General features: G+C 41.7%; 1 protein-coding gene across 10 annotated transcripts in view; it reads left to right on the top strand.

Moving 5' to 3' along the window:
• ALMS1 (ALMS1 centrosome and basal body associated protein) overlaps positions 1–12,635 on the top strand; it is a 130,942-nt gene that overhangs the window by 90,028 nt on the left and 28,279 nt on the right. For all 10 annotated transcript variants that reach the window (XM_073342984.1, XM_073342983.1, XM_073342985.1 and 7 more), the window contains 3 exons: positions 335–460; positions 4,631–4,801; positions 9,744–10,933. In XM_073342984.1, coding sequence (XP_073199085.1) covers positions 335–460; positions 4,631–4,801; positions 9,744–10,933 — 1,487 coding nt within the window. The remainder of the gene's footprint in view (positions 1–334; positions 461–4,630; positions 4,802–9,743; positions 10,934–12,635) is intronic.

Genomic DNA, 12,635 nt, shown 5'->3' with positions numbered 1-12,635 from the left:
AAGTTGCTTAGGTTTTGGCCTCAGCCCTGGGTGATGGGGTTTGGGGCCCCAGGCTTTAGCACTGTGAGGCATGGCTTTGGCTTTCTGCCCTGGGCTCCAGAGCGTCTAACACCGGCCCTTGGTGGACCCCCTGAAAGCTGCTCGTGGTCCCCCAGGGGAGCCCCGGGCCCCTAGTTGAGAATTGCTGCTCTAGGGAAATAGTAAACTGCAAACTGAACACAATCTATGCAGCACATCTTCCAGGATCTTTTTGGGTCCTTATCTGTGACCTCGGCTTATTACAGTTTTAGGCTTTGCTGATTTCTGTTAATTGCACTGCTCTCCATTCCTGCAGATCAGCCTCTGTTGTTGCCATATAAGCCTTCTGGAAGTTCCGAGATGTATTATGTTCCCCATCCGATGAAAGGACCCAAAATATCTCCTGTCAGGTCAGAGACCACTATTGAGAGCTCTCACTCAGGTATTTACATTTCTAAAAACTTTTACAAAACTGAGCCAAATTCTATCCTGAGTCTGAATGCATAGTTCTAAGCTCTTGCTGTAGTCAATAGGGCTAAGTATGCATAATGCAACTGCAGAATGTTCTAATGAGTTAAATTCAGCTGTTACAACAAGCAGATCTTGAGTAACTCCACTGATTTTTAATAGTTACTTTATCTGGATTTACTCTGTGAAACTGTGAGTAGAATCTTGTCCCAGTATATTTATGCCACTTATGTTTTTTAGCTTTGTAACATAAAGATGTGACATCCTGGATTTGAAAGATGTGGTCTAGACTTCTCTAGTCAGAGACTTCATTACCTCTGTCTGTTGGGACTGAAAGGAGAAGTGTGTATGTTTTTCACACAACCTGGCAGATTTTCCTTTAGTTCTTCTCTTTCCACTTGGAATTGCTTCTTCATTTGGGCCTGTTTCATTTCTTCAGAGGTCCTCCCATCCATCCTGATCTAGTTCCCTGCTTTAAATCTCCTCTTAAAATGTTCCTTTTCTGTTTAGCTTGTTATGGATGCATTCTGAAGTGTAATATGATACCATGTATTAAGGAAGGTATATCAGAGTTTTTAAGAAAAAAGAAAAGGAGTACTTGTGGCACCTTAGAGACTAACCAATTTATCTGAGCATAAGCTTTCGTGAGCTACAGCTCACTTCATTGGATGCATACTGTGGAAAGTGTACAAGATCTTTTTTATATACACACAAAGCATGAAAAAATACCTCCTCGCACCCCACTCTCCTGCAGGTAATAGCTTATCTAAAGTGACCACTCTCCTTACAATGTGTATGATAATAAAGGTGGGCCATTTCCAGCACAAATCCAGGTTTTAACAAGAACGTCGGGGGGGGGGGTAGGAAAAAACAAGGGGAAATAGGTTACCTTGCATAATGACTTAGCCACTCCCAGTCTCTATTCAAGCCTAAGTTAATTGTATCCAATTTGCAAATGAATTCCAGTTCAACAGTTTCTCGCTGGAGTCTGGATTTGAAGTTTTTTTGTTGTAAAAATAGTGACTTTCATGTCTGTAATCGCGTGACCAGAGAGATTGAAGTGTTCTCCGACTGGTTTATGAATGTTATAATTCTTGACATCTGATTTGTGTCGATTTATTCTTTTATGTAGAGACTGTCCAGTTTGACCAATGTACATGGCAGAGGGGCATTGCTGGCACATGATGGCATATATCACATTGGTGGATGTTCAGGTGAACGAGCCTCTGATAGTGTGGCTGATGTTATTAGGCCCTGTGATGGTGTCCCCTGAATAGATATGTAGGCACAGTTGGCAACGGGCTTCGTTGCAAGGATAGGTTCCTGGGTTAGTGGTTCTGTTGTGTGGTATGTGGTTGCTGGTGAGTATTTGCTTCAGGTTGGGGGGCTGTCTGTAGGCAAGGACTGGCCTGTCTCCCAAGATTTGTGAGAGTGTTGGGTCATCCTTCAGGATAGGTTGTAGATCCTTAATAATGCGTTGGAGGGGTTTTAGTTGGGGGCTGAAGGTGACGGCTAGTGGCGTTCTGTTATTTTCTTTGTTAGGCCTGTCCTGTAGTAGGTGACTTCTGGGAACTCTTCTGGCTCTATCAATCTGTTTCTTCACTTCTCAGGTGGGTATTGTAGTTGTAAGAATGCTTGATAGAGATCTTATAGATGTTTGTCTCTGTCTGAGGGGTTGGAGCAAATGCAGTTGTATCACAGAGCTTGGCTGTAGACGATGGATCGTGTGGTGTGGTCTGGGTGAAAGCTGGAGGCATGTAGGTAGGAATAGCGGTCAGTAGGTTTCCGGTATAGGATGGTGCCCACATATCTATTCAGGGGACACCATCACAGGGCCTAATAACATCAGCCACACTATCAGAGGCTCGTATACCTGCACATCCACCAATGTGATATATGCCATCATGTGCCAGCAATGCCCCTCTGCCATGTACATTGGTCAAACTGGACAGTCTCTACGTAAAAGAATAAATGGACACAAATCAGATGTCAAGAATTATAACATTCATAAACCAGTCGGAGAACACTTCAATCTCTCTGGTCACGCAATCACAGACATGAAGGTCGCTATCTTAAAACAAAAAAACTTCAAATCCAGACTCCAGCGAGAAACTGCTGAATTGGAATTCATTTGCAAATTGGATACTATTAATTTAGGCTTAAATAGAGACTGGGAGTGGCTAAGTCATTATGCAAGGTAGCCTATTTCCTCTTGTTTTTTCCTACCCCCCTCCCCCCCCAGATGTTCTGGTTTAACTTGGATTTAAACTTGGAGAGTGGTCAGTTTGGATGAGCTATTACCAGCAGGAGAGTGAGTTTGTGTGTGTATGGGGGTGGGGGGATGTGAGAAAACCTGGATTTGTGCTGGAAATGGCCCACCTTAATTATGCACATTGTAGGGAGAATGGTCACTTTGGATGAGCTGTTACCAGCAGGATAGTGAGTTTGTGTGTGTGGTTTTTGGGAGGGGGGTGAGAGAACCTGGATTTGTGCAGGAAATGGCCCAACTTTATTATCATGCACATTGTGTAAAGAGTTGTCACTTTGGATGGGCTGTCACCAGCAGGAGAGTGAATTTGTGTGGGGGGGGTGGAGGGTGAGAAAACCTGGATTTGTGCTGGAAATGGCCCACCTGATGATCACTTTAGATAAGCTATTACCAGCTGGACAATGGGGTGGGAGGAGGTATTTTTTCATATTCTCTGTGTATATATAAAGTCTGCTGCAGTTTCCACGGCATGCATCTGATGAAGTGAGCTGTAGCTCACGAAAGCTCATGCTCAAATAAATTGGTTAGTCTCTAAGGTGCCACAAGTACTCCTTTTCTTTTTGCGAATACAGACTAACACGGCTGTTACTCTGAAACCAGTTAATGTTATGAAGATGTTGTCTTAACTCCCTGGTATACAGGTATACTGGATATTAATTACAGCTACAACTGTGTCCACAGTAATCTTATCTGAAAAATTACAGAAGTAAAAGCAAAGGTCAGGCTTCCAAATCTGTCTCCACATGTTTCCTAATCTTCACCCATTCTGTCTGCTGTAATGTAAGGGAGAAGAGAGAGGTAGATGTGATGTGTGGGCTTTTTAGGAACCAGGGTGCTAACAGTGCAAATGCAATGTAGACATGATGCAGCTCAGGTTCTAGAAAACACACAACAGTATTTTTAAAAATCTGATTTTAAATTCCCTGCTGCGGTTAGGACTCGTAGTTCATGAGAACAATCTGAAGAAAATTGAGTTGAATAAGGCCACTGAATGTAACTGGATGGTGTTGCCAAAGAATAGAAATCCGTTAACTGTCTCTTTAGGCTTTCAGACTCATAGGACACAGAAATGTGGTGCTGTGGGAGCTCTGCTGGAAAAATGTGTTGTTGTTGTCTTGAGCTATTGTTTAGAGGCTGTGCAGACCTAGTTATGTAGCTAAAGAAGCATTCAGTAGGACTAGAAAAAAAAATCCCTCTAACTGCTGTTTCATACGTCTGTCAGCTTGCTTCATCCCTTCCCTGTACAGATCCCAGAAAATAACTGTTTGCATCAGTCAATGAAAATATCTAAAATTGAATATGAAGATCAGCAGGAGGGAGTCTGGACCTCTGAGTGTGTGATCTTAACCTCTATGTGCCTGTCTGTAGTAAAATGGGTATAATATTTGCCTACCTCAGAGGGAAGCATCTTTTGATCGTGGGATCAGAGGCGCTATAGAAAAACTAAGCTGCTGGTATTATTTCACTAGAACTATGTTGTTCATTAGTTGAATGCACTACTAATAATGCCTTACTCAGGCAATAAATTAAACTCCCTATGTTAGCTGCCTTTCAATGATTTGCTGTGATATGAAAGCTCTAGGTCAGTGGTGAGCAACCTGTGGCCCATCAGGGTAATCTGCTCGTGAGCCGCGAGACAGTTTGTTTACATTGACTGTCGGCCGCCCACAGCTCCCAGTGGCCGGGGTTTGCCGTTCCCAGCCAATGGGAGCTGTGGAAAAACAGTGGCTTGCACGTCCTTGCGGCCCACCACTGCTCTAGGTTGTGGCCTGGTTTGGCCTGTTCTTAAAACTGTACCTTCTCTGTGCTGCTTCGCTTTAACCTTTTATTCGTTATCATAAACCTCTGTGACCATGTTGCTTGCTTTATTTATAGGATCAAATGATGCTATTCCTCCAAATTTTCCAGCAAAGGTACTTGGCTCCATGGATGAGAATCCTCTAGACATTGTAGCTATTAAACATAAAGAGGGTGTCTACAGTAAGAGATCTGAGCCTAAGGTAGCCTGGGCAAAAGAAAAAAAGACATCACTGGAAGCTACTACAGGTAATTAGATTATCCAGGTGCATTTTTCTTTTCTATATCTCTTACAGGTATAGCCTTTTATTTTATTTAAAGTGAATTTAGTGATGTTGTATTATACCACCAGGGGTTCGGCTCTGGTTGCTACAGTTTCAGATTTAGAGCCTTTAGGAACACATGAAGACCAAGGATAGTGACCACACATACATTCACAAGTACAGGATCTAATCTGTTTTACAAGTTGCATTAAAGCAATAAGTAAAGTTACAATCACCTATGCATATAGAAATCCTATAACAAACTATGCAATAATTATAACTGTTGTCATACTCACATCCTCAACGATATTCTGCGGGTCTGATGGATGGCTTGCCAATTGATCCACAGGAGAGAGTTGGCTCCTGCTGGAGTTTTCCTATAGGTAACTCATTTTACCCAATCCAGGCACCCTCTCTTATCATGTGATTCTGTCTACACCTAATACTGTGTGCATATGCATGAAGGTGTCAACACTCATTTTCCTTATCTGTATTGTGCCCCCCAAGAATATTGGGGTAACCCATTTTTCATAGGTTGTTTTATTCTCATTAGCATCTACACACAACATCTACCCTGATGTCAGGACATATTTTGGAAGAGAACAGGGTATCAATACCTCATGGTTTTAAACAGTACCTTGCGGTCAATTTTTGTAACACCATCTGTTGGCACATCTTTCTCATGATCCTGTGGCATAGGGTCAGTCTTTGGTCACTTACTTATGTCAAGCACTTCTTAAACATATATGGTCTAGTATGACTAAGCTTAAAATCTTATAGGCCTCGGCCTTCAGCCCTGTTATACTTAGATACCTAATGCATACTTATCACTTCTAAATACTTATCAGTCTTATACTTCTATAATTCTACAACTGAAATCTATTAATTATTTGTAACATAGCATATGAGTTAATCATAACATCATACAGTACAATAATATATGGATAAAATGAACTAATTGGCTACACAGGAGAGTGTGTGGTTAGAGCACAGGACTAGGAGTTGTACTCTCACTGATTTCTCATGATCATGTTATTTGTGTCTCTCTGTCCCTCAGCTCCCCCAATAGCACAATAGATATAATTACAGTTAACAACATGCAAGGGGTGCTGAAGCTCAGTTAAGGTTTAGTAAAATGCTTTGAGGTCATCCAATAAAAGGCACACTTAGTGCAAAGTATTCTCAGTCAGGTGTGGAAAATTATCATGAGGTTGTTGAATAGCAATTTCTTGGCAACTAAAATGTGACAGGATGGCTCCATAGACTCATTAGATCTTTTGTTCATGTCCAGGGATACCTGACGTCACATTGCCAGGTACTGATTCATCTCTATAAGTATTGAATATTAATATCTGTTGGGTTTACTGTATCTTTACTCCTTCCCTCTCGTAGCTTGGGTTGGCTGATATTAAAACTAGAAACTGATTTCTAGAGGCAGAAGCTCAAATTTATCATTGCAGCACTCTGCTAGAGGGGACACTGCACCACTGGAAACATTACTCTTTGATGAAATTAAGTGCATTTTTTTATATTGAGATAATGTATGAAGTGTCAATTATCCCATGGCAGTAGCTAAAATTAGTCTTGATTGACATTCCAGATCTTGGTCCTATTTGAGTTGTTGGGAGTTTACCAACAGTACGAGTAGGATCAGGGCTTTCATTGACATCAGTGGAAGCTGCTCCCTCTTATTCCTGGGCAAAATTTGTCCTGTGCTTTTTACTCTAAGTGAAAAAATTGCTGCGTGACTGCCATCTCTACTGCATGCAGATATCCATTCCATTAGGGAAAAAAACGAGGAGTACTTGTGGCACCTTAGAGACTAACATATTTATTTGAGCATAAGCTTTCATGGGCTAAAACCCACTTCATCGGATGCATGCAGTGGAAAATACAGTAGGAAGATATATATATATATATACACACAGAGAACATGAAAAAATGGGTGTTGCCATACCAACTGTAACAAGACCAATCAATTAAGGTGGACTATTGTCAGCAGGAGAAAAAGAACGTTTGTAGTGATAATCAGGATGGCCCGTTTCCAACAGTTGACAAGACGGTGTGAGTAACAGTAGGGGAAAAAATTAGCATGGGGAGATAGTTTTTACTTTGTGTAATGATCCATCCACTCCCAGTCTCTATTCAAGCCTAATTTAATGGTGTCCAGTTTGCAAATTAATTCCATTTCTGCAGTTTCTCTTTTGGAGTCTGTTTTTGAAGTTTTTGTTGTTGGAGAATTGTGACCTTTAGGTCTGAAATTGAGTGACCAGGGATGTTGAAGTGTTCTCCGACTCGTTTTTGAATGTTATAATTCTTGATGTCTGATTTGTGTCTATTCCATTAGAGTTACACTTAGTGCTCTGTACAGCATTATGAAATACTCTTTGTACCAAACAAGAACTGAAAAAGTTACAATGAGGTAATGTAATTATGTCCACTAATGAGGGATGAGCGCAAAGTGGGTTCTGAATTAAGTGTCTGATTTCTCTGGAGCCCTATTTTTCCTCTTAATATCACATAAACTTGTTAAATGAAGATCTTCAATGCAATGAATGTTTATGGAGTACTTCAGTGTAATTATTGTATTCCTGAGCTAGTAGACAGTCCAACCTGACTGGGATGAGGTCATTCCAGGAGACCAGGCTAGCACATCAGTGGACGTTCCTCTTGATCACTTTCACCTGGGGAGAAATCTTCCTTGAAGCTTTTCTGCTCCTTGAGTGGAGATTGTTTTGAGTTTTAAATATCCACGTGTATGTTGTAGTAAAATATCCTCTCATGTTTACCTTGCTTGTTTGGTAAGCGCATCTGGGAGCTACAGCTCCCATACATTGAATTTGTGTAGTGTTTCCCTTCACTCCTACAACATATCATCCTCTTCCTTAAAAAGAAGTAATAGCTGGCCTCCCAGTCTGTTTTCTGTGTGGTGTTCTTCGTAAAATGCTAGGCTACAGGAGTAAAAAGATGAGATAAGGGAATGACCCTTTCTCTCTTGGGGAAGAACAATACTAGACAAAAAGACCAGTCTTTGAGGAAAGCCAGAAGTAAACCAACCCTGTTCAAACTAATGGTTCTACTTTCAGCAAAACCTGTTAGTCTCCCATTTGGCCACTTCCTTAATCACCTTACAATTATTGTACTAATCCCCACCTTCTCCAGTTGAACTAGTAATTTCCCATGTGGTGCCATATCAAATGTTTTACTGGTTTCAGAGTAGCAGCCGTGTTAGTCTGTATTCACAAAAAGAAAAGGAGTACTTGTGGCACCTTAGAGACTAACCAATTTATATTATTATAAATTTATAAATTGGTTAGTCTCTAAGGTGCCACAAGTACTCCTTTTCTTTTTGCAAATGGTTTACTGAAATCCAGATAGACTACATCTACTGCATTATCCTTGTCTAAAAAATTAGTTATCTTATCAAAGAAAGATATCTAGTCAGTGTGGCATGATCTACCTTTAATACACTCATGTTGCGTTTTATCCCATTTTCCTTTTACTTCCATGTCTTTAATGATTCTTTCCTTTGAACTCTGTTCTAAAGCTTTGCATATCATTGAGGTCAGATCGCTTTCCCCTCCCATTTCCTAAATATAGGCACTATGTTTGCTATCACCAATTATACAGTACCACCCCCACTTCGATAAGTTTATGAAAAATTCTTGCTATCAGACTAACAATTTCATGTGTCAGTTTCCCCTCCTCGACTCCCCCATCTCCCCAGACCCAAGTATATTAAGCTCTTTGAGTTTTGTTTCCGCCCCAGATGTAGTAGTTTCTGTTTCAATATGCTCATTCCCGTTAACCATCCTGCCTTTGCCCCCATGTTCTACATCATCTTCTTATTGAAAACAGGCAAAATAAACATTTAGTTTTGGGGCCACGCTCTTAGATTATCCTTAGTTTCCACTCCAAGCTCACTACACATCATTTCTTTTTTTTCCTTGCTCCTTTTTATTTATATGGCTAAAGAATCTTTTACTTTTTGTTTTAATTTACTTTGCAAAGTCTAACTCAGGTTGACTTTTGGCAGTTTTCACTTTAACCCTACATTTTCTGACCTCCAAGATGTAGCTTTCTTTTCTGATCCATCCCCTATTTAATTCCTGTAGGCTCTCTACATACTCATAAATATCCTTTTAGAGATGATTATTCATCCAGTTAAGTCTGGAGCATTTCCTTACAAGCATTTTCTCTTTTGACTTGGGATGCATATTCCTACTGCAGTGCATGCCTACAAAATACATTCATATTAATTAAAATCTCATTTATAATACATTGTGTAGTTATTTGAAAACAGGTCATTCTACATACATCATCTTTTGGTGGGATTTCCTTGCAGCCGTTCTACTTTGGGCTGAGTAATCCCATCAGATTTTACAAGCTAAGACTTGGTCAATACTTCTGTGGGATACCTCCAAGACATATACAGGGTGATACAGGAAGTAGCATCACTTACAAGTGGCATTTTTTTAAGTTAGTAGCATGGCACTATATACTAGGGGTTTCATCCTTTGGAAGAGAGGTAAAACTGAGTTTCTGGCTGCTTGTCATTGAAGATCTTATGGCACTTTTTGAAAGAGTAAATGTTAACCTCAGCATCCTGTCCATATGCCAGTTTGGGAAATTACATACTGCATGTTTAATTCCTCCTGCAGTTTTAATGGGTATGGTATTCCCCTTCATTTCTTAGCCTTAATGTCTGTATAAAACTGCTGTGCACTGTTAATAACTTTCAGATTCCATCCTAGAGGTTGCATTTCAGCATTGTGTGAAGTGACTCATATGTACCTGCAATTGGTAAACTGCTTTGGGAGTCCTGTGGAATGGGAGTTCCCTATTCATAGGAGACTGTTTCTGAAGAAGCCAGTAGCCATCATTTGTGTGTGTGGGGAAGTAAAACAGCAGTTCTCTTTCTGTTTCAGAGTCCGTGAATCATTTGGAATCTGTAAAAACAACTCATTCAGTTTTCAAGACAGCCCAGTTTTACCTTCACCATCCAGTGCCCCTGCAACATGAAAGTTACTTCCTCTCTAATGATGAGCCTTCAGAGGAGTGCACTGATATTGGACACACTGGACCTTCTTCAAGAGATTTCTTCCAAAACTGGAGAGCTGCCAAGAAAGATCAACACTCTTCCTCTGTTTATCCTCAAGAGGGTGAGGAGGATGAATTCTCCCCACTAACTGCAGAAATGGATTATAGCAAGGTTGAGGACTTGAGATTCAATGCATTTTTGGGGAAAGAAGCTTCAGGGAAAGAGCTTGTACAAGAGGACCAAAAGAAGGTCAGAGATTATCTGCTATCAAGCAGCCAAAGGACTGACTTAAGCAGGAGACAGAAGATGGATCTGCCACTAAAACAGAGTACCTATTCCACTGGCAGTTTGGATGAGCTTTGGACTAAGTTTTTAGAGCGTCAAAAGAAGCACCACCTTCATAATCTTAAGATCAGCAATGAGCTGTCCCTAGTGGAACGCCTTGATCGACTGGCCCGAGTCCTCCAGAATCCTGTTAGGCATTCACTAATGCCTACAGAGAATGGCAAGAGCAATATTGGAGAGAAAACTAGGGGAAGAGAGCAGAAGAAAATAAGACATCAGGACAAGAAGGTATATGAAAGTAACCTAGACTCTTATAGAAATGTACTGAACGCTGAAGAAAGATCAGATACCAGTTATGATGAAAAAAGACGAGTTGAGTCTAGACAACAAAGGGCAGGAGAGAGAACTATCAATCACATGAAGAGATTCTTGAAACAAAAATATTTAGATCCTCTGAGTGACACCTCTTTAGAGACTATGCCTACTAAAGACCACGTTGTGGTGACAGATTCTACTGCCTCTGAATCAGACATGGTGACCCAAACAGAGATGGAAACAACTTCTCAGACTGAAGTGAGCAGTTCCATTTCCACCATTGACACTGCCAGGCTGATCAGGGCTTTTGGGCATGAAAGAGTACGCTTGTCACCAAGACTGTCCAAACTGTATTGCACCATCAGTCAGCAGAAAAGTCGCTCTGAAAAGTGGGACAAGGGAAGAAGTAAAGTAGTGGGCTTGAAATATCCTAACATGACTTCTGCTGAGCGACATAAAAAAAGAAGAGATACTCAGGTATGTGATCAGTTAAATCAAGAGGCAACCTAACAGGTTTTTTTTAATAGCTTTGTTGATGCTGTATCATAAACAGAGTGGAAAACATAGTAATCATTCCTTATTTGGAGAATGGTTGATACTGGCCTAGAGAGAGGGTTATTATAGGATAGGCTTCCCTCACCAGTGAGAAAAGTAGCCCACAAAACAAATCAAGTTCTTCTCCCTTTTTCCAGGGCAGCAAAATCAAGTTCTGTTTTCTCTCTTCCCTTGTCAAGGGGCGTCCTTGCCTCTAGGTACACCTTTCTTCCTGGACACAGCATTGCAGGGGTCTTAGCATCTTGTACCCCATGTGGTGGCTACTTTCTCTGACACAGTGACCTCTCCCATTTGGACCTCCAGCCAAGTCATTTAATAGTTCAGTCCTGTTGTGTGGTTTGGCTTCACAAACAAAAGGTCCTTTGCCTCTCCTGGGCTCAACTTAAGTTCTTTCCCCTAGTCAGCTTACTGCCCCCCCCCACAGGCTTTTCTCTGCTGGGAGTCCAAATACCATTTAAGCTGGCCTTCTACCCCCTCCCCCGTCCCCAAGCTGAGGACTTCTCTACATTCTAGGGCCCCACCACAGGAATTAAGCCTACTTCTATAGCTCTGCTTCCTGGCCCTAGCCACTCCCAAACTACTGGACCTTCTTCCAGATCCTTCCCAGGAAGAGAGAACTCTCTCTAGCTTCTCTCTCTTCGGTCTCTTCCTCTCTATTGAGCTGTCTCAGCTCCTTATACAGCTTAGCTTCACCTCCTCTGGCCAGGAGGCAATTAGTTAATCACTTCCCAGGTATGGAGCATAACTAATTAGGTTCTTTCCCTTATTTTACAGGCAGTGGGGAATTAAGCCCCATCACACCCTGTCATAAATATAAAGGGAAGGGTAAACCCCTTTGAAATCCCTCCTGGCCAGGGGAAAGCTCCTCTCACCTGTAAAGGGTTAAGAAGCTAAAGGTAACCTCGCTGGCACCTGACTAAAATGACCAATGAGGAGACAAGATACTTTCAAAAGCTGGGAGGAGGGAGAGAAACAAAGGGTCTGTGTCAAGGTTCCTCCCCCACTCTGAACTCTAGGGTACAGATGTGGGGACCTGCATGAAAAAACCTCCTAAGCTTATCTTTACCAGCTTAGGTCAAAACTTCCCCAAGGTACAAAATATTCCCCCCGTTGTCCTTGGACTGGCCGCTACCACCACCAAACTAATACTGGTTACTGGGGAAGAGCTGTTTGGACGCGTCTTTCCCCCCAAAATACTTCCCAAAACCTTGTCCAGGAAGTGGGGTGCAAGGTTTTGGGAAGTATTTTGGGGGGAAAGACGCGTCCAAACAGCTCTTCCCCAGTAACCAGTATTAGTTTGGTGGTGGTAGCGGCCAGTCCAAGGACAACGGGGGGAATATTTTGTACCTTGGGGAAGTTTTGACCTAAGCTGGTAAAGATAAGCTTAGGAGGTTTTTTCATGCAGGTCCCCACATCTGTACCCTAGAGTTCAGAGTGGGGGAGGAACCTTGACACAGACCCTTTGTTTCTCTCCCTCCTCCCAGCTTTTGAAAGTATCTTGTCTCCTCATTGGTCATTTTAGTCAGGTGCCAGCAAGGTTACCTTTAGCTTCTTAACCCTTTACAGGTGAGAGGAGCTTTCCCCTGGCCAGGAGGGATTTCAAAGGGGTTTACCCTTCCCTTTA

This window comes from Lepidochelys kempii, chromosome 4 (genome assembly GCF_965140265.1).
Source record: "Lepidochelys kempii isolate rLepKem1 chromosome 4, rLepKem1.hap2, whole genome shotgun sequence".
Classification (NCBI taxonomy): Eukaryota; Metazoa; Chordata; order Testudines; family Cheloniidae; genus Lepidochelys; species Lepidochelys kempii.
Note: the sequence above shows the minus strand (reverse complement) of the source record. Positions and strands in the feature narration are given on the sequence as shown.